At 37.1% G+C, this 25830-nt stretch overlaps 4 protein-coding genes across 6 annotated transcripts in view; all 4 read right to left on the bottom strand.

Annotated features, from left to right (window-relative positions):
* Positions 1-173: 173 nt before the first annotated feature.
* Positions 174-4005, bottom strand: LOC109000927 (glutamate receptor 2.9-like). The gene is made up of 5 exons (XM_018977993.2): positions 3718-4005; positions 2046-3361; positions 1607-1913; positions 1115-1512; positions 174-839 (listed from the first exon to the last, which is right to left on the bottom strand). The coding sequence occupies exons 1-5, from the start codon at positions 3869-3871 to the stop codon at positions 327-329; spliced, it is 2688 nt and encodes an 895-aa protein (XP_018833538.2). The 5' UTR covers positions 3872-4005; the 3' UTR covers positions 174-326.
* Positions 4006-9596: 5591 nt separating this feature from the next.
* LOC109016003 (glutamate receptor 2.9-like) lies at positions 9597-13366 on the bottom strand. The gene is made up of 5 exons (XM_035689286.1): positions 13258-13366; positions 11584-12896; positions 10772-11078; positions 10284-10681; positions 9597-10040 (listed from the first exon to the last, which is right to left on the bottom strand). Exons 1-5 carry the CDS (start codon positions 13349-13351, stop codon positions 9597-9599), a joined length of 2556 nt encoding a protein of 851 aa, XP_035545179.1. The 5' UTR covers positions 13352-13366.
* Positions 13367-18732: 5366 nt separating this feature from the next.
* The window catches only part of LOC109021235 (glutamate receptor 2.9-like), a 58015-nt gene continuing 50917 nt past the window's right edge, over positions 18733-25830 (bottom strand). For both annotated transcript variants that reach the window (XM_035689703.1, XM_035689704.1), the window contains exons 3-5: positions 20557-20863; positions 19903-20297; positions 18733-19435 (exon numbers count right to left, since the gene is read on the bottom strand). In XM_035689703.1, the coding sequence (XP_035545596.1) occupies positions 18989-19435; positions 19903-20297; positions 20557-20863 (1149 nt within the window). In that variant the 3' untranslated portion in view covers positions 18733-18988. The remainder of the gene's footprint in view (positions 19436-19902; positions 20298-20556; positions 20864-25830) is intronic.
* LOC109000930 (protein FAR-RED ELONGATED HYPOCOTYL 3-like) lies at positions 24523-25807 on the bottom strand. 2 transcript variants are annotated; one of them, XM_018977997.1, is made up of 3 exons: positions 25097-25807; positions 24845-24988; positions 24523-24761 (listed from the first exon to the last, which is right to left on the bottom strand). In XM_018977997.1, the coding sequence occupies exons 1-3, from the start codon at positions 25754-25756 to the stop codon at positions 24702-24704; spliced, it is 864 nt and encodes a 287-aa protein (XP_018833542.1). In that variant the 5' UTR covers positions 25757-25807; the 3' UTR covers positions 24523-24701. The 2 variants fall into 2 exon arrangements, with proteins under 2 accessions (XP_018833542.1, XP_018833540.1); XM_018977995.1 differs by having other exon boundaries at positions 24523-24988.

Here is a 25830-nt window from a genome sequence, read left to right as displayed (position 1 = left end):
TTTGGATATGGATAATGATAATTTTCAGTTCAAATCAAATTAAGGAAAGCTCTTTTATCAGAATCATTTTCGTATGTTAGCCGAAGAATAAGTCACCAGTGTACAAAAGAATATATTAGCACAAAATATTTACAGACTGTCTGAAATCGATACTGACATTTTGTCATCATAGTTCAATTTATATGTCAAATCAACGTATATGGCCTGAGACGATATAGGTTTAGGGACGAAGAATAGTTCAAACTCTGTGCTTAAACGATCTGGAGTTCATGGCCTTCAGGCGAGGTTTGACGGTGCACTAAAGTATCAGGAGTGCACATGAATTCCTACCTCGAAGAGCATTCATTCACGTCCGATGCGCCTTCTTCTGCACTCGATGTGCCTGCCAGAGTAGGAGCTCTTCCCAGATTCTTGGTATGAAATATTCTTATTAGTTCTACAGCCTTCTTCCAGGCGCTCTCATCTGTGTCTGTCGGAGTCGCATCTCTTCCTCTAATAAGGATATGAAAGTACCTTTCGAGTCTAAGCACCTTCTTCCAAATGCTCTCATCACCTGGAGTAATGTTTCCTTCGTAAGCATCCTGACGTCGCCGATGACTTACAGACAAACGAATTAGGGATAGCAGAAGACAAATGGTAGATGTGGTAAACGATATTAGATAAAGAACCAAAAAGCTCTGGAGTCTCAAGCTATTAGGTTTGCTGGAAGTTAAGTCGGTTGAACACTCATGTGATGGAGTCAGCCATTTATCTTCTAGTGACTTCAACTCTCCACTCTCCGACAGCTTTAGAATGGCTTCAGAAAAATCCTTGGCAATCGGCGACCCTTTCTGGAAGGCCTGAGTTGGGGAGCAAGAGAAGAAGAAGAAGAAGAATTATTATTAGGTTTTCTCATAGAGGATGAAACAGATGTCAACTTTCTAAGACAATTAACATGAAAAAGCGAACAGTATTGGGAGTAATACTTAAAACCTTAACTGGCTTCTGGACAAGTATACTTAAAAATCACAGATGCATAAACTTGAAACATGAAGAAGCATTTTAATTAGGGTGGTCGACTCAAAAGTCTTGTAAAATTGACAAAGGCTTTAGTGTAGTGTTTGAGTTTACTCACAAAGGCCAATCCACCGTATCTGTTGATAGGCATGGTGCCAGTGTATCCCTTGCAGTACTTATTGAGGAAAACTTTCTCATACGGGAGTTCGAGGAAAGCCGCAGCTATATTGTTTCCTTGGAATTCCTCAAGGTACATGTATTCATTGCTGACGTTCACAATATTCTCTGAACTGAAGGTAAGCTCATTCTCCACGTATTTCCTTACAAACGAATTGTCACTGCAACCAATTTTCATGTTGTTTTTCTTCAACCACTCAATGTCTGTAACAGTTGGTTGTAGCTGTTGCACGGTGAGCATTGAAGACAGGCTAGCAGTGTAGCTCGAGGTTAGAATCAGGACGACAAAGAGCCAAACTACAATAATCATTCGTGTGAAGTTGTTGTGGATTTTTTCCCCTGCAACAACATGAAACCATGTAGTTTGAGTCTTCAGCGCTTAAGTAAAGCAATAATAGAATAGCGTTGGATTTGTACTGAAATTGATACTCACTATGAGCAAAGAACAGAGTGGAGACTGTAAACCAAAGAGCAGTGCTAATCTGACTCGTCCATGGGCCACTAAACTCTGGGTTGGATTGGCGCTCCAGGAACCAAACAACGAGCATTGTGTAGATCAACATGGCACCAGTGACAACCCACAGGTCCCAGGTGAAAGGCACTGTAAACATCAACGCTGACCACTCAGGTTTTTCTGGAACCATCATTACCAAACTCGACTCAGCATATGGAAGAGTAAAATCCACGTATTGCAGTCGCTCGGCTAGTATGGTGAAGTCGCCAACTACAGCATCGTAAGTCTTTTATTGTATTTAGATACCCACATACATAACAATGACAAAATAATACTCAGAACAAATCATTGCACCCAATTAAAAGAAAATAACAAAAAAGGGAGGTTATGTTATAATATTACTACCAAGAGTTGTTACCTTATTATGGACACTATAAATTAGATCATTGTAGCTCCCATTGTGTGCTTCAAATTCAAAAGGAAGATGATACCCTAAAAGGTCTCGCACCCTAAGGAAAACTTGGATGCAGAAACCATCATATTTGTTGGGATTTGGTTTCTCCCCATACGCAACCTCCACAAATTTATCAAACGTTGCTCTGCCAGGAACTGCAATTTTTAGTGGCTTTGCATCGGTAGGCATTTCCCAACCTGTTGGAGTTCGTTTCAAGTTTCCTGGCCAAGTTACTGGACCGGACAAAGTGTTGGCCGAGTTAGAATCTACATTACCACGACCATTTTTCTCCTCACCTTTTTCTATAGAAGGGCTGATCGATGAGAAGCCAAACTCTGGTGTCCAGAAGTCTATTTCTTTGTATCTCTTCCCAATCACATTTACAATCCTCAGTGTAGAACTGTCTAAGAGCTGGCCTCCTTCAAAATGTATTTTTCCACTTAAACCAGAGAAATTGCTTAATAACATATTGTCTAACAATATGTTTGGACTACTGGTACTGTTAGTGGTCATTCTCTCTATCGCTTGTGTAACAACTCTAAGGCTATCATATGCTCGCAGAGCATAAATTCCAGGGTGGGAGTTATCTTCCTCTGGATATTCAGCTCTGAATATTTTCCGAAAATGGGCATAAAAATCTCGATACTCGGAATTGCCAATCTCAGAATAGTAAGTCTTGATTCCTATTGCGCCTTCCATGGATGATATAACGGAGTTGTTGACAGAGTCCAGCAGACTTGTAATGCTGTCTGAGATTATCCAAGCTGAGTCTCTCCCGACGAGTCCCATCTGCTTAGCTTCTCTGAACAAATAAGTTGCCATCTCTAATGAAGAATCAAGGACAATAAAAACCCGAGATTGCGTTTTATGTAGCTTAATAAGCTCTTCTTGGACAACCCTTCCTGGATCATTCACAGAAGAAAATGGTGGGAGAACCAAACGGTACTCAATCTCCGAGCCAACATTTTGTAGAGCCTCAGATAATAGTGCTAACATGCCGGCGTTACTGCCATATCCTTCATCTTCGTAAATCGCTATGACCCTTTGCCAATTGTACGCATGAACAATATCTGCGATGCATTGTACCTGTTCAGAACCATTTTTGGCCATTTGTACCAAGAAAGGCCAAATAAGTGGCGTTAGAGGCGGGTTAATGGCTGGTGCTGCGAACGAAATGACTGGAACACGAGCTTGCCTTCCAACATCGGCTACTAGAGCTGCTTCCGGCCATTTATGCATGCCTATAATCACTTTTACCTTTTGGTCTCTAATCATCTCTTCTGCTGCAACCATAGTGTTGATATTTTTAAATATAATTTTTTTGGTGCATTTTCATATGAAAAAAGTTAATATATTTTGATAATGAAAGCTAAGGTATATGTTCTTAATTATCAATATATTTCACTGATGTATGTGGTACTACTCTGTACAATTAAGCAAAATGTTATACACTACTCTCTTAGTCTAAACTCGTCTGATTGTGTTGATGTGACAAAATATATCAATATATTTCACATGAACACAACGAAACGAGAGTGAGATAAAAGTATAGCATATAATAACTTGTATGTTAATCGTGCTTACTCAAACACCTCGTTTGAAAAAAGCACTGAAGTAGTAGATATATATAACATACCAGCAGCAGTGACTGATCTAAGAGCATGCCGGAAATGAAGAGACACTTGGTGAGACTTTGAACTGGTGTTGTAGTTTTGAACTGCAATTTCCATGGCTGTTTTCTCTTCTTTTCCAATACGGGTATTAACGTCAATGATTATACCCATACTCATCACTGTTTTGTTGTTGGCTTCAGCTCCATTAATGGAGGCACAGAGAAGACAACATATCACGAGTACTACCGGGAAAAAGAAGAAGAAAGGCCAGGGTCTGGGAAAGGCGCTAACTGTTACGAGTGGGAAAGGCATTTGCGATTCTTGCTGTTGGGCGTCGACAGTCGCAACTGTTTGCGTTTTAATTATTGGTACTTGAGACATTAATCTCTTTGTATATAGCAGATGATCATTAGAAAGAGCATCTGATCATACAGATGCATTTTCAATCGACCGAGAATGCTGCTTCAGAAAACACGCTGTTTCGAGGAATTTTCCGAGCGTGTGGAATCATGCAATAATATCTCAGATTCTCGTAGACTTTTTTTGAAGTCTGACTTTACTATGTTAATAAAAAAAAAACTCATTACAATATTTATATATATCCTTTGGGTGTTTTCATACTAATCATCAGGCTGAGAATTATCATGTGGTGATCTCCAGTACTGCTTTATCTTTGAATGCTAAAGTTTGGCGAAAATCATGCAGAAGTCAAAATGTAGCTGGCTAGGCGAAAATCATGTAGAAGTCACTATATATAAATAATATTCTTGCTAGAAACAAAAATGCATATTGTTTGTTGACTAGTACGTAGTCGGTCGATATGTCTTTTCGATCGATCAAGATCTAATTAAAATTACTATATCTTAATATCTCCAAGTATTACGGATTTTAAAATTCATGCATACCGCGTTAATATTTGACTTTAGTGCATGATCAGCCGCGTTAATCTACGTACTGACTTTAGTGGATAAAATATACTTTCTATATATACTTTAATTTTACATTTTACATCCTAAATTATTAGAATCGACACCTTGATATTCAAACAACTAAGATTCATGTACTGTCATATCACTTATTTTTAACCGTTAGAATTGACATATTGGCGTGCAAAGTTTAAATTTTTAAAAGCTAGAAAGCATAGTATACAAGTTTTTGCATCTAGTACTACTTTGATAAATGCAAAAGGCCAGAAGTAGTACTGACGGTAGTTTGATTAATTAGGTTTAAGTTAATTAGTGTGCTATAATTTTTCTAAACTTGTTGGAATGTTTCAATCAAATATTATAACTATAATTATAAGATAAATATTTTAGTCACAAAGAGATTAATTCATAAAAATAAATTTATAAACTGATGATGTGGCTTAAATATTAATGTGATACGTTATATTGTAAAGTTATTTTTATTGTAAAGTATACCTAACGTATTACATAAAACTATATCAATTTATGATTTTTTTTTTTATGAAATTAACTTTTTGTGTGACTATAACAGTACTACTCTTAAAATCAGGTTTTAGACGAGTAGTACTACTTTAAAGTTGGAACCCGTTCGGTTGACAAACGATACGTGAGAACTGCAATGCAAACCTTTATCTAGGGTCGATATATATATTGGTAACGAAGTAAGACTGGTTCAAGTCTTATTACAACAAGCCTTGATCAGTACGTAGCCGCTTATAACTTTGTCATTGCGGCTTCACCCGCAAACGGTCAGATTAACTTAAATTTATACAGGATCGATGTAGAAGCAGTCAGACCCGCCCGTACGTTATATATTCAACAAAGTTTGTAGTTCTTATGGTCCGTTCGTTAAAATATTTAAGACTTGAACCGGTCTTGGTAAACCATTCAAAATTCAAAACATATTGTCTTGAATGTCCAGACCTGAAAAAATCTGAAGCACAATCAATATTATTATTGTTTGATGATAACGACTACATAAATAAAGAGATTATATAAAAATAAACTTACAGATTAACGTAATTTTATATGATCTGTTAGATCTATTAAAGTATGAGATATGATCTTTACTTGAATACATGTATGGGATTTTGCCAAGATTCAAGATTCATCATGAATTGTGCCGCTAGAACTGTAATTTTGAGATGAATCCCGCGCACCCAATGGGGCGCTACGTACGTAATCTATCATGCCATGCTAATTTCTTTATGCGTTCGAGCTAGGGAGACTAAACTAAATAAATATTAAAGGTGGATTAAACTAAGAGTAATGATATATACTAGTTTTAAATGCATGAGTCTCGTACAGATCCTTTACAAAAGAACACCAATATGATTAGCAGTTTGACAGTAAGAGATAGGATCCAAGAAAATATAATCTGACCTCGTTGATCTTGTAATATTTATGGTTGATCAGTTTTTAAGAAAATGAAAAGGAAAAGAAACGTAGAACACGAATAAAAAGACTTTTGGAAACTGCAACCAAAATCAAGGCCGGTTGGGAGGTTAAAATGGACCTGCAGTGTGGAATAAAGACTTGGTCAAAGACAACATAGGCAGCATAGGCTGGTTTGGATATTTGTGGGATCGCGATGATTAGCAACATTAACAGCTCGTGTGAAAAGTGAGTGCTTTTCAAGGATTGAAGCAGTCTTTCTATTAACCCAAATCCAATGATCGACTGTTGGTTTGTGCATTATATCATGTTGGCAAACTCTACTGATCACAGTGGAAGACACGTCCGGCAATGGCTAAGTACAGAGTTTTCTTCGTGCATGGCGCGCGCAAAGTCTAATTAAAACAACGAAATATTCAAGTCATATATATAGTACTGTTTTTTTGTGTTCGATCGAATTTTCATATATTTTTTGGCTTTGATTTGGTGCCAAGGAAACATCTCCATTCTGTGGATAATGGCTGCAACCCGATGACATATACCGACCTGACACTGCTTGCATGCCAACCCGGTCCGACCCGACCCGTCACTATCTTGGTCAGGTCGGGTCGGGTCGTATTATTATTATTATTATTATTATTATTTCCATATGTTACAGTAGTTATTGTGTATCACCAACGGTTGAAACACGTCATATTTTTGTAAACTAAGTTTATCCAACCTCACTTCAACAATACTTACTAAAAATTAAACTTTCATCAAGAATAAGGAGGTTATCCATACTGCCCATGATACCACTAATCACCTCAGGTCCTTTTAGAATTGTTTGATTTAATGGCTAATATATAGGTTAAATTTGTACAAAAATTAATAAAAAAAAAGGTACAAAAGCCATCTATTACAAAAACTATCTAAATTAGAAAATATGAACATCAACTGATAAAAGACTAAGGAGCATCCAATGAACAAATTATAGCAGCTTCCCATCTCTTCCTCTATATCTGCCATATAATATAACATACAAAAATCAAGATATTAGTTATGCTAGAATAATTTTTCTAATTAAGATATTCTTCTCCTTAGTCCATCAAAAGAATTAACATTTTCCTATATAAAATATATAAACTAGTGATCTCAAATAAATAAAAATGCATTGTTGGATGAAGTTTCTCGGACAATGTTTCAAGCTACTTGGTGTTTAAGTCAAATACCCATGTGTTGATCGAATAAGAACACCAATACTGATGGGATCCACATTGAGAACACCAAGAGCACTGTTGGAATATTATACACCAAGACCTTCATGTATTATGCATTAGATGTAATAATGCAGATTAATTTAATGCAGGTGTTGATTGCATTTCCATTGGGCCCGGGTGTTCAAATGTTGACGTTGACTTTTATTTAGTTTTGCTAAATTTCAGGGATAATATCTTTTTAAGTTTAATTTGTGACCATAAACCACAAGAATTCTTTGAGTAGCATCTTAGAGGTATATTCATACAAGCAGAACACTGAAAAAAGCAACAGGGGAGGATGTCACTTGCATTGAATTCATGTAACAAAATAATTAAAATAAAAATATACCCATAAACAATGTTGCATTTAGGCTACCCACTGATTAAATTAAGATGGGGATGCCGTATTTTTTTGACAAACAAAGGATTGCTCATATGGGTGGGATTAATTTAAAAGTAGAAGGATGGTATCCAAGGTTTAGCTTCATATTCCCCTTACACAAACTGCATCAAGAGACAAACATTTGGGTAACCATTGGGTCAAGACAGACACTCAATTCCTGTTTCTTTCAGTTTTGGAGAAAGCGGCATGTGTCCAGAATTTCAGCCATTTGTCTCGATGGTTACGTGTCTACCAAATAGGGAGCTCTTTAGATTGGCCTATATATGTCATGAAATTTGTCGTTGCTTAACATATATTTCTATTCTATGTTTTTTGTGCGGTTGGGAGTGTAAGGTCAGTACTGTTGTGATTCATTCTTGCGGATATATACATTTATGGAATGGAAGGATTTTGGGAAGTCAGATTTTGTGGTTCTGAATTTACCTCTAAGATATCATGAAGTTTAGAATAAGTTTATTTGTCTAATTCTATTAAGTACATATGAAATTAGAATCCGAATATTCTTAGATTTTATCATTCAACTAAGATATTAGATATCTGTTCTCTGTAGAATAATCAAATCTTAATAAATTATTTTGAAAAATTGAAAGACTTTTAGCAAGAGAGAACTTCGAAATTTCCTTATCAGATTGTTTAATTGCCAATAGATCTATTTATAGATAGCCAAAATATGCAAACCATTCGTCGTTACATTAACATCTGTCACAAATTGATATATTTATCATACCTAATGCCAAACAATGTGTGCGTCGCAATGGTCCCCACGCTTCTCCTCTAACCGGTTTGTACCGGCTCGAGTCCCAGTAGATGCTGATCTATACTTGTAAGCCACTGAATGGCTTCTGCTAGTATGTGGACCCAAAATCATACAAGCATAATAAACTCATAACTTTTCATAATTCCTATATTTCTAAAATAATTCATAATTTTCAAAATAAATCCTAAAATATATTATTTTGAAAATATTTCTATTGGCAGGGAGTGGACGGAAAATTAGGCTGCACATATATAATTATTAACAAAAGGGAAAATATGTTTCATAAAATATAACATTCATAATACAAAAGAAAAGGCACACTAATGGATGCGAAGGAAGGCTCTTCGAGGGAGGAACTCAGGAAGTCATCATGAGCACAGTCACTCCTTGCCTACCATATATGCACGCATGCTGAAATGCGACAAGCTGATCATGTGCATGACCGACAGACGAAGGGTGCATTTCTTTCTACACAAATTAAACGTTTTGTACATACTAATTACCTAGATTAGATACATACACACAAACATATATATAACTGTATATATAATAAATGCTAATTATCATATTTTTAACCGTTATTCTCTCTGCATTTCCTGATGGAAATTAAATGATCAGTAAATTACAAATGACGTAAGCTGGTACAAATAGTCTTCTAATCATTTAATAATACATCGTACAAGATAACGAGAAGATCATAATGACTAAAAGGGAGATGAGTTAATTAGGCATTTTGTATGTCCACTATTTAATTAGACAATAACTTAATATTATTTTAGTAAGGAATATAGTATAGGAGTGGAACATCGTAGGCAGGAAAAGATAGTTTTTCTTTTTGAATTGTGTTGGACGGTTTTCCTTCGTCATAAGTGAGGGTTTCTATATAATATACAGATGTTCCGTCTTTTTTTTTAATAAATAAATAAATAAATTAATTAATTAAAAAAAAAAAGAAAAAGAAAAAAGAAAAAAATAAGGAGTTCTGCCCTTCCGGCTTCCAGCATATAATACGGGCCGGCGAGATGTAACGGTGCGTTGAGAGTATCAGAAGTGCTCATGACTTCCTTCCTTGAAGAGGATTAATTCACATTCGATGCGTCTTCTACTACAGTCGATGCCCCTTCTTCGGCAGTACTACTCAATGTCATGCGCCTGGCAGAATTGGAGCTCTTCCCAGATTCTTGGTATGAAATACTCTTATTAGTTCTACAGCCTTCTTCCAGGCGCTCTCATCTCTTCCTCTCTTATGGATTTCAAAGTATCTTACTAGTCTAACCACATTCTTCCAAGCGCTCTCATCACATGGAGTAACATTTCCTTCGTAAGCATCTTGATGTCGCCGATGATTTACAAGGAAATGAATTAGGGATAGCAGAAGACAAATGGTAGATGTGGAGAAAGATATTAGATAAAGAACCAAAAAGCTCTGGAGTCTCAAGCTATTAGGTGTGTTGGAAGTTAAGTTGGTTGAACACTCATGTGATGGAGTCAGCCATTTATCTTCCAGTGACTTCAACTCTCCACTCTCAGATAGCTTTAGAATTGCTTCAGAAAAATCCTTGACAATTGGCGACCCTTTCTGGAAGGCCTAAGAGAGGGAGCAAGAGAAGATCGAGAATTGCAATTAGGTTTTCTTGTAGAAGATGAAACAGGAGTCAACCTTTTGAGAAGAATCGAAAAAGACAATAAACAAGAAAAAGTAAAAAGTTTTGAAAAGTGTTCAGATGCATAAAAATAAAACATGAAGAAGCATTTTAGAGTGGTCAACTCAGAAGTCTTGAAAAATTGATAAGGTTTAATATTAGTGTAATGTTTAAAGTTTACTACTCACAAAGGCCAATCCACCGTATCTGTTGATAGGCATGGTGCCACTGTATCCCTTGCAGTATTTATTGAGGAACACCTTCTGATATGGGAGTTCGAGGAAGGCAGCAGCTATATTGTTGAATTGGAATTCCTCAAGGTACATGTATTCATTGCTGACATTCACAATATTCTCTGAACTGAAGTTAAGCACATTCTCCATGTATTTCCTTACAAATGAATTGCCACTGCAACCAACTTTCAGGTTGTTTTTCTTCAACGACTGAATGTCTGTAAACGTTGGTTGAAATTGTTGAACGGTGAGCATTGAAGACAGGCTAGCAGTGTAGCTCGATGTTAGGACCAACACGACAAAGAGCCAAACTACAATAACCACGCGTGTGGAGTTGTTATGGATTTTTTCCCCTGCAACATAAAACCATGTGGTATGAGTCTTCGATTCATAGGTAAAGCCTAATAGAATATCTTAGGATCTATACTGAAATTGATACATACTATGAGCAAAGAACAGAGAGGAGATGGTAAACCATAGGGCAGTGCTAATCTGACTCTTCCATGGGCCACTAAATTCTGGATTGGATTGGTGCTCCAGGAACCAAACTACGAGCATTGTGTAGATCAAGATGGCACCAGTGACTAGCCACAATTCCCAGGTGAAAGGCACTGTAAACATCAATGCTGACCATTCGGGTTTTGCCGGTACCATCATTTCCAAACTCGAGTCGGCATATGGAAGAGTAAAATCCACGTACTGCAGTCGCTTGGCTAGTATGGTGAAGTCGCCAATTACAGCATCGTATGTCTTTTATTGTATTTCATTTTCGAATGACAAGCATAAGATCTTAATCAGAACAAACAATTGTACCCGAGTAAAAAAAAATAACAAAAACAATTGTGTTGGAAGTTGTGTTTCTGTTTTAAATGAATTTTGTGAGTCTCTACGTAAGCTTATAAAAGCATGATCAATGGAAGATGAATAGCAGAACCATAGTATCAATCCGTGAACTAAAAGGGTTGAGGTTTCTCAAGTAATTTCTCTGTTTTTCTCTGTTTTGCTTCCATTGTTTAAAACCAACACTTCTTTTGTATCTAGTCATTGATTAATTGCTCTTCTAAAGGGTCTCTTTGTCCCTCTGAGTTAATTTCAAATGACTTATCAGAGAAGTTTTGAACAATATTAAATGTAAATCGGATGGTGGTTTCTAAAAGAACGAGGCATCGTTTATATGGAGAATAATTTTAGTACGTATTAAGTTTCTACAGTACAAAAACAACTCCATGAAGAATGGCAGAGAAAAAGTTGTTACCTTGTTATAGACACCAGTAATTAGATCATCGTAGCTCCCATTGTGTGCCTCAAATTCATAAGGAAGATGATACCCTAAAAGGTCTCGTACCATATAGAAAATTTGGATGCAGAAGCCGTCATATTTGTTCTGATTTGGCTTCTCTCCATACTTAACCTTCACAAATTTATCAAACGTTGCTCTGCCAGGAACTGCAATTTTCAGTGGCTTTGCATCGGTAGGCATTTCCCAACCTGTTGGAGTTCGTTTCAAGTTTCCTGGCCAAGTTACTGGACCGGACAAAGTGTTGGCCGAGTTAGAATCTACATTACCACGTCCATTTTTCTCCTCGCCTTTTTCTATAGAAGGGCTGATCAATGAGAAGCCAAACTCTGGTGTCCAGAAGTCTATTTCTTTGTATCTCTTCCCAATCACATTTACGATCCTCAGTGTAGAACTGTCTACGAGCTGGCCTCCTTCGAAATGTATTTTTCCACTTAAACCAGAGAAATTGCTCGATAACATATTGTCTAACAATATCTTTGGATTGCTGGTGTTAGTAGCCATTCTCGCTATCGCTTGTGTAACAACTCTAATGCTATCGTACGCTCGCAGAGCATAAATTCCAGGGTGGGAGTTATCTTCCTCTGGATATTCAGCTCTGAATACTTTCCGAAAATGGGCATAAAAATCTCCATACTCAGCATTGCCAATCTCAGAATAATAAGTCTTGATTCCTATTGCGCCTTCCATAGATGAAATAACGGAGTTGTTGACAGAGTCCAGCAGACTTGTAATGCTGTCTGAGATTATCCAAGCTGAGTCTCTCCCGACGAGTCCCATCTGCTTAGCTTCTCTGAACAAATAAGTTGCCATCTCTAATGAAGAATCAACGACAATAAAAACCCGAGATTGCGTTTTATGTAGCTTAATAAGCTCTTCTTGGACAACCCTACCTGGATCATTCACAGAAGAAAATGGTGGGAGAACCAAACGGTACTCAATCTCCGAGCCAACATTTTGTAGAGCCTCAGATAATAGTGCTAACATGCCGGCGTTACTGCCATATCCTTCATCTTCGTAAATCGCTATGACCCTTTGCCAATTGTACGCATGAACAATATCTGCGATGCATTGTACCTGTTCAGAACCATTTTTGGCCATTTGTACCAAGAAAGGCCAAATAAGTGGCATTAGAGGCGGGTTAATGGCTGGTGCTGCGAACGAAATGACTGGAACACGAGCTTGCCTTCCAACATCCGCTACCATAGCTGCTTCCGGCCATGTATGCATGCCTATAATCACTTTTACCTTTTGGTCTCTAATCATCTCTTCTGCTGCAACCAAAATGTTGATATTTTTAAATATAATTTTTTTGGTGCATTTTCATATGAAAAAAAATTAATTTATTTTGATAATGAAAGCTAAGGTATATGTTCTTGATTATCAATATATTTCACTCATGTGGTACTATACTCTGTACAATTAAGCAAAACTTTATACACTACTCTCTTAGTCTAAACTCGTCTTATTGTGTGTGTTGATGTGACAAAATATATCAATATATTTCACATGAACACAACAAAACGAGAGTGAGATAAAAGTATAGCATATAACATAACTTATATATATGTTAATCGTGCTTACTCAAACACCTCGTCTAAAAAAAGCACTGACGTAGTAGATATAACATACCAGCAGAAGTGACTGATCTAAGAGCATGCCGGAAATGAAGAGACACTTGGTGAGACTTTGAATTGGTGTTGTAGTTTTGAACTGCAATTTCCATGGCTGTTTTCTCTTCTTTTCCAATACGGGTATTAACGTCAATGATTATACCCATACTCATCACTGTTTTGTAGTTGGCTTCAGCTCCATTAATGGAGGCACAGAGAAGACAACATATCAAGAGTACTACCGGGAAGAAGAAGAAGAAGAAAGGCCAGGGTCTGGGAAACGCGCCAACTGTTACGAGTGGGAAAGGCATTTGCGATTCTTGCTGTTGGGCGTCTACTGTCACAACTGTTTGCGTTTTAAGTATCTAATTTAATTATTGGTACATGAGACATTCTCTTTCTATATAGCAGATGATCACTAGAAAGAGCATCTGATCATCATATATATGTTGATATACAGATGCATTTCGATCGACCGAGAATGCTGCTTCAGAAAACACGCTGTTCGAGGAATTTTCAGAGCGTGTGGAATCATGCAATAATATCTGATCACATTCTTGTAGACTTTTTTTGAAGTCTGACTTACTATGTTAATAAAAAAACCTCATTACAATATTTATATATCCTTTGGGTGTTTTCATAATCTTAAACCAATTCATAATCTCTGACTTGCTAGAAAGAAAAATTCATGCAAGTTGACTAGTTAATTAAATCTTCTAGATTCCAATCTAGAAATATCAAATTATTGAACCGTTAATTGACTTATATTATATTACTAAATCTTAATATCTCCAAGTATTACAGATTTTAAAATTCAAGCATACCGCGTTAAATTGACTTACATTATATTTTGTGCATGATCAGCTAAACAACTTTCTCAGAATCTACGTACTGACTAGCTGGCATGGGATAATTTTACTTTCTATATATACTTAAATTTTACATTTTACATCCTAAATTATTACAATCGACACTTTCATATTCAAACTACTAAGATTCATGTACTCTCATATCACTTATTTTTAACCGTTAGAATTGACATATTGGGGTGCAAAGTTTAAATTTTTAAAAGCTAGAAAGCATAGTGTGTATATATATATATATATGTATATATATATGAGAAATGATACTTGCAGTCGTGAATGTGTAAACGCCGTGCAGTCACTTTGAAAAAAATGAATAAATATTGAACCTACATGAAAGGAAATTAATTTTTTTATAGTGAACTCCATTCTTTTTCAAAATGACCGTAAGATATTTACACATTTCACGACTATATATAGTATTACTTCTTATATATATATATATATATATATATATATATATATATATTTACACAAGTTCTTGCATCTAGTACTTTGAAAAATGCAAAGGGCCAAAAGTACAGACGGTAGTTTGAAGTACAAGTTAGTCGTGCTAATTTTTCCAAACTTGTTGGAATGTTTCAATCAATTATAACTATAATTATAAGATAAATATTTTAGTTATAAAAGAATTTTATAAAAATAAATTTATAAACTAATATAACTTAATGTGATATGTATGCCAGATTTTAAAATTAATTTTATTTTAAAGTAAATATAACGTATTGTATAAAATTACATCAATTTATAAATTTATTTTTATGAAATATCTTTATAACTCATGTAGCACTACTATTCAAATCGAGCTTTTAGACGATATTAAAGCTGGAACCCGTTCGGTTGACAACGATACGTGGCTTGCAATGTAAACCTTTAGGGTCGATATATTGGTAACGAAGTAATTAGACCGATTCAAGTCTTATTACAAGCCTTGATGATCAGTAGCGTACTAATTTGTCTTTGTTCACACGCAAACAGCCATCAGAACTTCAATTTGTACAGGATCGAGATCGATCATGTAGAAGCAGTCAGACTCCTTATATTCAACAAAGTTTGTAGCTCTTATATATGGTCCGTTCGTTAAAATATTTAAGCCTTGAACCGGTCTTGGTAAACCATTCAAAATTCAAAACATGTTGTCTTGAATCTCCAGGCCTTCAAAGATATGAAACACCATCAATATTATTATTTTCTGATGATAATAGCTACATGCACAAAGAGATTATATAAAAATAAACTCACAATTAAACTAACACGATTTCATAAGATCTGTTAGATTTAATTTACAATCTAACGTAACACATTAAGTCACGTCAGTTTATGAGTTTACTTTTATATAATCTTTTTGTTACTAAAGTATTTTTCTTATCTGATATTAAGTCGGGATTAGCTGAGTGCTGAGGAGATTCTACGCAAATTGAGTCACAATATATATACGGGAAATGAACTAATGGAATATTCCTTTGCAACCAAGACATCATAAATACATTGATAATTAAGTCCTTGAGAGGATGATATATATATATATATATATGACATATAGTATTTTATGTGTTTTCAATTATAGTATTTCAACTATAGTAATTATGAGATACAAATTATCTGGGTTTGGGTTTGGGTGTGATGTGGCGTGTCCCGTATTCTCTCTCGGGTTTAGGGAGTGCCTAGGGTCTTTCGTATGGCTTTGGTCGTCGCCTCCATGGGGCAGACGTTGGGAGCGAGTGGTTCTTTGACATTTATGGGAGGACAAGATACATAAAAGAAGGATAAGGATGTGGTGTTGACGAGAGCGACATTGTCTGGTCGTTCTCTGGCCGATATTGTGGGTTCACGGCCACAACCTCTTCCAGAATTAGATCTGCCTTGAGGAAGCCCAAATTTAACGAGGGTGGGATGTTTTTTCTGTTCTCTAAGGTGGAAATCAAACAATCTGCAGAGCCATTTCGTTTTTTGGTGGCATTAAAATTTCTTTGTAGGATACATTCTCTGGATAATTTTCGAAGTTTCATTAAAAATCGGTGGGGTCTGAAATCTATTCATGTGGTGGGGCAACTCAGAAATCCTAGGATGTTTTGGTTCGTTTGGCAAATGAGGAGGATTTTATTCAGGTGATGGCGAGGGGAAATTTGGACATAGTGGGCGTCTCATATAAGGTGTTCCATTGGATGCTGGATTTCAGAGAAGAAGAGGATTCTCCAATGCTGCCGGTTTGGTTAACGCTATTGGGGTTGCCATCCAATTTTTTTCTTGTCTCTATTTTGAGAAGTATTGGGAGCGACTTTGGAAGGTTTCTGAAACGAGATAATGCGATGGCGTGTGTCACGCGTCTAGAGGCGGTGAGAATTTTTGTAGAGGTGGATGTCTCTAAACCTGTAAGGCATTCATTTTGGATTGGTCCTCCAGGTGTGGCGAACAGTCATTTCCAGGAGGTTGTTTAAGAATCTCTTCCCGTGTATTGTCCGAGATGTCGTAGATAGGGGCACCAGGAGAATAAATGTGGTCGGGTTAAGAGAGAGTGGAAGGGGAAGATGAAAGTGAATGATGTCGAGGGAGGAAAAGAGAAATTGAAACAAGTCTGGCAGTCGGTAGGGGTGAGGGAACCAAAGAAGGAAGAAGAAGAACGGGTAGGAGTGAAGCCTTCTAGATGAGAGGTCTTGCTAGAAGATATTAAGTAGCGCTGCCTGAAGGGGGCAAAGGCAGTCTCAGAGGTTTTCTATGTGGATGGATTTGGTTAGGCTTGTGATCATGTTCAACCTCCAATGGAGGTAACTTCTAGGGGATCAAACAATCGGAGTATGTGTACAATCTGATGAGATAAGAGCTGGGAATGAAGATTGTATGCTGCAAGAGAAGAAAGGGTCAGTGATGGCTAATGATAAGAGTCCTCTCCCACCATTCTTGGTAGTATTCAATGTTGATTTCCTCTTGCAAACCGACTCTCCCTGTCTATTATTCCTTAGCTAAGTTGAGAGAGAAGAGTTCGACAACCTTGGGACAACGAAAGAAGCAAGGAAATTGAAAAAAAAAGAAAAATAGAGAGAAGGAAAGAGAGGGAGTGTCAGGCCAATTTAGAGGGAAGAGAGAAAGGAATAAAAAGAGAAGAGAAGAGAGGAGAGAAAATGAAAATGGGGTGTTCGGTGAGAGAAAAAAGGGAGAGAAAGTGAAAAGAGGTGTCGGGGAACAGATTCACAAGGGAAAGGATTTCCTGCAGTTGGGCTGAGCGATTTTGGAATAAAGATGAATATGACTTTGGATATACTGTAGCTCAATGGTTGAGCTCTCATGTTTTAACTAGTCCAATGCAGCAGGTTTAAGAGATAAAGAGGCATATTTTTAGATGCATTGGCATTTAGCTAAGCCAATGCTAGTTCTCTAACACTTCTAACCGTATTTATACACTATATAACCTTTAAATTACTAGTTTTATTTATTTATTTATTTACAATTGGTATTCTTTTAGTTTTCATAACATTCTCCTTTTAGTTTTTATACAATAAAATAGTTTTTGGTCAATTTTTTTACTTTATCAAAGTTTGAGGTGTTTCTCATTACTAACATAGAAACAAAAAGGAATAAGAGAATAAAAGATCACATTACTCAACCAAGATTTTAGAGATTAAAATGTTAATATTTACATTCTTTTAAAAGTTACTTTTTTTTTTTTTTTTTATAATGTTTCAAAGTACGGGTTGGACTTGAATTTTGTTTGGGCCGGATCGTTACAAAGCACACTGCAATCACGCACGAAAACGTATACGACAAAGGCCAGACACAACCCACCGAATCCCAAACACGACCCGCCAGATCCGACATGTTCCATACGGTCGGACTGCTTGGCAGCCGCTGGCTGAATAGTGAATTGGGAGGGGAAAACACCGCCGATCTTGCCTGATTGATCATCCGAAGCTGGGAACAGGATCTGGGTTCTGGCTTCGTTTATCGCCTAGACGACTATATTCTGGTGACTCGCTTATGCTATAGTGAGAAATTCATCTTGCAAGAAAATGATTCTATTGGTATTAATTTGTTCCAGCTTCCCCGATGTGCGAAAGCTATACACGCTCGCTCACAATCCCTTGCAGAAATTTTTCATGATCAATTTCTACCGGAGGAGCATGGGACTATAAATAGTATCCATCTGTAGCTTGTCTAGTAGATTTTGTGTCTTGAGTTGGTTAATCATTTTCTAATATAACTGATCAAAGCAGCAGCCGGGACTGATTCGGAAATCTGTGCATCCCTATTGTCATTCTGTGTAAACCTGCGTCTGTATTTTAATAGCAGTTTACATGCAGTTGGAGGAACATTTTCATATTTCTGACACTTTGTAGACCGAGTATGTATAATCATGCTTGGCTGACGGAGAGCTTGAAAAAGCTACTATATATAGTATATTGTTCTGATGAGTGTAAATAAGAGTCAATGGGAAGCATCCGTTTATCAGTGTTTTCGTCTGAGTGCAGATTTTGTGAGGAAGCAAATGGTCCAAGAACCACATCCCCCCCCCGGTCCTCTCATATCCAAGTTGTGAATGGAAATTTCTTTTTACAGTATTATTTTTTTGATAGGTAAAACATGAAGATTTATATGAAGATTGAAAGAATCACAGAATTATATGAAGATTTATATAAACATAAAACATTGATTGTTTTCAATATTGCAGGTAAACAAGAAAAAGGCTTTTTCAGGATCATTTCCATGATCAGCCAAACAACTGTATATCACTAGTATTTCAGAAGATATTTTTTTTATACAAACTATGTTGGGTAATGCCTAGATATAAGCATAGTATATATGCTTGTGTAGTGCGTGTATTCACAGATGTTCTGAGATATTCTAAGTATGTATTGATTATTCTCCTCGAAACAATTTAGAGCAAGCTGCTTTTCAGTTTATGCTGGCAGGCAAGGGAGGATGGCTCTCTGGACTGTTAGAATTGCTGATGAAGTCCAGCCTCGAAGGGGATTCATTGGCATCTGATATGCCTTCATTTGTCGACGATATGTCTGCGGGAGTTGGAGGGCTTCCTCGATTCTTGATGTGAAAGTATCTTACTAGTCTAACCACCTTCTGCCAAATGCTCTCATTGCATGGATCTCGCCAACGAATTAACGATAGTAGAAGACAAATGGTAGAAGTGGAAAAGGATAATAGATACAGGAACCCAAAGCTCTTAATGCTCAAGCTATTAGGTTTGTTGGAAGTTTTGTTGGTTGAGCACTCATGTGAGGGAGTCAGCCATTCATCTTCCAGTGACTTCAAATCTCCATTCTCCGATAGCTGTAGAATGGCTTTAGAAAAATCCCCGGCAATTGGCGACCCTTTCTGGAAGGCCTGAGTGGGGAGCCCGAAAAGATTTTCCTTAGGTGTTCTCAAAGTAGATGAAACAGATGTTAACTTTCTAACAAGATTCCAAAAGGAAGATAAAAGTTTCAGGAGTTGTTTTTCCAATACTTGTTGGCAGGGTAGTTGAAATTAATTTTGGCTGCCATTGATTCCTTACAGAATTGTTTCTTGTGAACTGGAATGATATCCTAGAATATCTTCTGTTCTTACAATCAGAGTTGCATTCTATATACAAAATGATAAATGCATTCAGTGAAGGCATACATGACATGGAAAATCATTTTGCATGGTGGGCATAATTATTTTCTGCATTATGTACGTTTTAATTTATGCTAGTATTCTTTATGGGGGCGGGGATGGGGGATTTTCTTCACTAGAAATTTTTTATGATGCTCAACTCAGAAGTAATGAAATTCATAAGGTTCAGTGTAATGAATGTTTCAGGAGTTACTCACAAAGCCGAATCCTCCATATTTGGTGCTAGCCATGGTGCCGGTGAATTCGTTGCAGTACTTATTGAGGAAAACTTTCGCATAAGGGAGTTCGAGAAAGGCCGCAGCTATATATTTGCTCTTGAATTCCTCGGGGTACATATAATCATAGCTTATTTTCACGATATTGTCTGACTTGAAGTTAAGCACATTCTCCACATATTCGCATATAAACTTATACTGACAACCAATTTTCAAGTTGTGGTTCTTCAACCACTCAATGTCTGCAACATTTGGTCGTAGTTGTTGCACGGTGAGCATTGAAGACAAACTGGCAGTGTAGCTCGAGGCTAGGATCATCACTACAAAGAGCCACACCAGAATCACCAAACGTGTGTCGTTTCTGTTGATTTTCTCCCCTGCAAGCAACATGAAACCATGTGGCATTAGCAAGAGCTTAATTTCCTCTCATTAATAAATCAATGTTTTCCTTCAGAAGCATTCTTATGAATTTTGACGATTCTGAACATTTTGGAAATAGAGTTCCAGTCAATGATACAAGGAAAGAAGCCAGTAATGCCATACTGGAAACTCTCTCAGACTGTCTTGCAATAGTTAGGCAGGCTTCTGCTGAACATAATAGAACAGTTTTGGCTGTGTACTGAAATTGATACTTACTATGAGCAAAGAACAGAGAGGAGAAGGTAAACCAAAGTGCAGTACTGATCTGATTCTTCCATGGGCCACTAAATTCTGGGTTGGATTGGTGCTCCAGGAACCAAACTGTGAACGTTGTGTACATCAAAATGGCACCAGTGACTACCCACAATCCCCAAGTGAAAGGCTCTACAAACATAAATTCTAACCTCTCGGATTTTGCTGGAACTATCAGTACCAAACTTGACTCAGTATATGGAACAGTAAAATCAACGTACTGCAGTCTGTCGGATAGTATGGTGAAGTCGCCAACGACAGCATCATAAGTCTTTTATTGTATTCGACCCGGATGACATGCAGAGAATCCTTATCAGAAGCCAGAACAAATACTTGTACCCCAGTAAATGAGAACAAAAAAAGTTAATAGTACAAGCTAGTCAGATTAGTTCTAGTCAAAGATTCACTGCTTTTCATAGGGGCTTTGTTGTTCCTAATCATTGATTCACTATTCCAAAAGATCTGTCTCTCTGGAAGGGGCTGAACTCGTGTTGAATGACATATAACATTACTTGAGAAAGAAAAGTTAATGTTGTCTATAATGATAATTTGACGAGTGTTTTTGGAGTATAAACATTGGAACAGTACCAAATCAATTTCATTTACAGTAAATCTACTGGATACTAATTTTATCTATAAGAGCTCTTCTATTATCTGCTTAATGGACAGCATAACCTTTTATTTAATGTTAGGTTATAGACTCTAATTCTATCAGGCACCATAAACGATCACTAAGAAAGGACTTCTCCATAATAAATGGCGGGAAAAAAGTTGTTACCTTATTATGGACAAGATGAAGCAGATCCTTGTAGGTGCCCCTGCGTGTCTCAAATTCATAAGGTAGATGATATTCTAATAGGTCTCGCGCCTTGTTGAAAACATGAATGCAAAAGCCATCATATTTGTTTTAATTCGGTTTTTCCCCGTACTCAACCTTCACAAATGTCTTAAACGTGGTTCCACCTGGAACTCCGATTTTCAATGGCTTTGAATCAGTAGGCATTTCCCAACCTGTTTGATTCCGTTCTGGAATGAACAAAGTCTTTGCGGTATAAAAAAAGTTACCATGGCAATTTTTCTCTTCACATTTATCAACAAAAGGGCTCATTGAGAAGCCGAAATCTGGTGTCCAGAGGTCTATTTCTTTGTATCTCTTCCCAACCACGCCAATCCGAAATACAGGACTTTCAGAGAGTTGCCCTGCTTTAAAATGTATTCTACCACTTAAACCAGAGAAATTGCTTGATAACATATTGTCTAACAACATCTCTGGACTACTTCTTGTGTTATTAGCCATTCTCTCTATCGCTTTTGTGACAAGCCTAATGCTATCATATGCTCGTAGAGCATAGATTCCAGGGCCGGAGTTATCTTCCTCTGGATATTCAGTTCTGAATATTTTCCGGAACTGGGCATAAAAAAGTTGATACTCAGAATTACCAACCTTCTCGGAGTCGTAGGTCTTGATTCCCAACGCGCCTTCCATGGATGAAATAACGGAGTTGTTGACAGAGTCCAGCAGATTCATAATGCTGTCTGAAATTATCCAAACCGAGTCTCTCCCGACTAGTCCCATCTGCTTAGCTTCTCTGAACAAATAAGTTGCCATCTCTAGTGATGAATGAAGGACGACAAAAACACGAGATTTTTTTTTCGTTAGCATAATAAGCTCTTCTTGGACAAGCCTTTCCGGATCAGACACAGACGAAATTGGTGGGAGAACCGAATGGTACTCCATCTCCGAACCAACAGTTTGTAGAGCACCGGACAAAAGTGCAAACATGCCGGAGTCAGTGCCATAAGCTCCATCTTCAGAAATTGCAATGACCCTTTGCCAATTGTACGCACGAACAATATCTGCAATGCATTTGATCTGTTGAGAACCATTTCTAGCCATTTGTATCAAGAAAGGCCAACGAAGTGGCATTAGAGGTAGGTTGATGGCTGGTGCTGCGAACGAAATGATCGGAACACGAGCTTGCCCTGCAAGATCGGCTACAAGAGCTGCTTCTGGCCACGTGTGCATGCCAATCATCACTTTTATCCTTTTCTTCCTAATCATCTTCTCTGCTGCAACCAACATTTAGATATTACATATAGCAACATAAGCCGGTAATCGAGATTAGTACTGGGATTAGGCTGGTAATCGAGAACAGAGTGTTTGTGACTCGTTATCTAAGTTCTAACTCCCACCCATCAATCTTAGAAACTCAGTCTAACAATAAGGGACGTGCTATTATACGAAAGATCTTAATTCTTATTAATTTCTGAAGCATCCTTGCCTTTTGATTCTTTGGTGTAGAATTAGACCGGTGTATTCTGAAATGTACGAGCCATAGAGAATTTATTGCACTAGTTTGTGGGTTTTGTTAATGGCAAAGGACTTGAATTCCTTACTTTTGTTATTAATAAAAAAGCAAGATTTCAATAAATGGTTTGGCTTAGTTTCCGAACTCCATTTTGCTTTATTATCTTTCATTACATCTTTCATTACATGATCGCCGACGGAATATCTTAGTAAAATTATGTTAACAAAATGGGTGAAAGAGAACAGATCAGACGATGTACTTACCGGCAGAAGTAGTGACTCTAAGGGAGTCTAGTACATGAAGAGTGACTTTGTGAGTGCTTGAATGGTTGTTGTAGTTTTGAGCTGCAATTTCCATGGCTACCTTCTCTTCTTTCCCAATACGGGTATTAGAATCAATGAGTATACCGATACCCGTAACTTTGGTTTGGGCTTCAGCTCCATTAATGGAGAAGATAAGAAGAAAGAACAGTACTACAGACATTTTAGCAGAAACCTTGGTAGTTTGGGTGGGGAGTCTGGTACTGTTTAGGACGTTAGTAGTTTAGCAGAAACCTTATCAAACATCTTATATATATAATAAATGGATCAAGAATCAAGATAAATTAGAGGAGATATTTCTCCCTTATATATATACATGCTTGGTCTGCTATGTATGGAAAAACGCGTTAGCCTTCCGGCGAATAAGGGCATTCATTCAATTACAACTTTCATTAATTTCAGTGAGAACTACAAACCTCAATGGTCAATAATATGACTTAGACAGTAGGAATTCGGATGGTTAGCAGGATTGAAAATTTGAAACCAAGAAACTCGACTTGGGGCAAAACTATCAAAATGATATTTTAGTGGGGTAAAATTATTTTTTATAAGATTTGGGAAATTATTTTTTTGGGTGATTTTGGAAAATTTTGTCACCCCCAACCCAAATTACGGGGGGTCCTCTAGGGCCATCCTCGAGGATTCCTACGAAGAGTCATAAATGTATTTTTTTTTTAATTTTTTGAAGTATTTTTTTAATTTTGTCTTAAATATTAAAAAAAATTAAATTCTCATTTAATTTTTTTTTTAATAATTAATTTTGGCTTTAGACAGTACCGTTGAATGAATGTCTTCTTTAATCCAAGTCTTTGTGTCAGAATTGCGGGGCACGTCATGGACTTGTTTGACTTTTTCATTCAAAACCGCGAGGTGGAAACGCCCTTGTGGTGGAGAACAGTACTGCGAATGCTGATATATAAGCTTCGAAAAGTGTAAAGCCAGGCCCGAGTCGTGCCTGTCCGCGGATGACATCCAACATGGAGAAAAATGTACCGTTTTATTTACTTCAAAATACTGCGCTCTGAAACTTTTGAAATGGCGTGTTCGGATTCTTTTGCTCGACGACTCTCCATGAACTCAAAACTTAACGTTTCTCTACCCTTGCTCATTCTCAAACCCTCTTCATCGCACCACACCCTTTCTGTTAGGTTTCTCTCCTCCCAAGCACTTTCTCTAAGCGAATCGATCCCTGGTTCCCAACCTAGTTTCTCTTTCTGTGCGAATTGATTCGTGGTTTCTCTCCTCCCAGGTATGCAATGTTATTCTACTTTTGGTCTTTTCAAAAATTTTTGGTCCTTGGTTGTTTTCTATAACCTATTAGCGATGTTTTAAAGTTAACATATAGAAACTATTACACAAATTCCTAAATCACCCCAACACACAAATGCCAACAAACCATCTCCAACAAAATTGACAAATCACCACCATTAACACACAACATAATTCAATAATGGATTCCAACAAGTCTTGCTACAAGGAGCTACTTCGTTGCGTTCCATCTGCTGTCTTCGGCTGAGGTTCCATCGATCCCTAATTGCATCTGTGAATATAATAGCAGACAAAGTATGACCCACCATAAAAAACATACAAATACAATAAAATGAATGAAAGTGGTAATTGTACACTTTTTTGTGTCCCCATCACTTCTTGTTGTGCACTTTCTTGATCCACCATTATGAGAGTTTGTACATTTTCTTGCGTCCTCATTTCCGATGGGCCAAGTTGGTTTCCATTGCTTTCCAATAGTTCGGTGTCCAAGCTACGCCTCTAACAACATAAAAAATAATTAGAATTCACAAGTAATTGGAAATATAGTATATTATCAAATACTTAAAAATGAACATCACATAATAATGACAATAACTATGCTCTCACCAGTATGCTTTTTCCCTTATCGTTTTTCTTTTTTGCAGCCTTTGTTTTAACTTTCTTCAAGTGTTCCTCCATCGTCGACATCCTCCTCTTGCACGGGGATCTTCCATTGCCTTTGACAACATGGTGACTTAGCACATTTTTAGAACTTTCTTCCATGGCTGCATTCACAGTACTTACTCCAACATTAGAATTTATGCTATAGGGCTTCGATGTGCGATATACCTCATTCATCGCATACAATTTCGATACCATATCCTCAGTATGCCCATTGCAGGAAATTGCATTTGCTATTACCTCATAAAAAATTTTCAGTATACGTTTATACCTAACAGTTTCAGGTCTCTGATCAGCAATGTTATAACTACTAGGGATAATAGTATACTTATGTTTTATGTCCTTCCTCCACCGGTCCAATATGTATTTTTCTGGCAACTCACGGACTTTCCTAGCTGAGAAGACGATAAGATTATGTCTACATATTATCCTTCGCATATCAAACAACCCGCAAACACACGTCGCCGCACACTCGGCCTCGGTAAAGTAAACAGTATAAGTAACCTCATTGATAAAATCTTCGGCCTTAACTTCATCGTCGACCGAGTAAGTTGTGATTACTCCATCCATTTTCTCGAAATGACAATAACAATATATCATTCTCATTATCTGTAACGCCCCGTCCCCGAGGGTCCGGAGAGTTAACTCATATTACCAGATAATCAACTCCAACGTTGCTA

The sequence above is a fragment of the Juglans regia genome, chromosome 4 (assembly GCF_001411555.2).
Source record: "Juglans regia cultivar Chandler chromosome 4, Walnut 2.0, whole genome shotgun sequence".
In the NCBI taxonomy this organism is placed as follows: Eukaryota; Viridiplantae; Streptophyta; class Magnoliopsida; order Fagales; family Juglandaceae; genus Juglans; species Juglans regia.
Note: the sequence above shows the minus strand (reverse complement) of the source record. Positions and strands in the feature narration are given on the sequence as shown.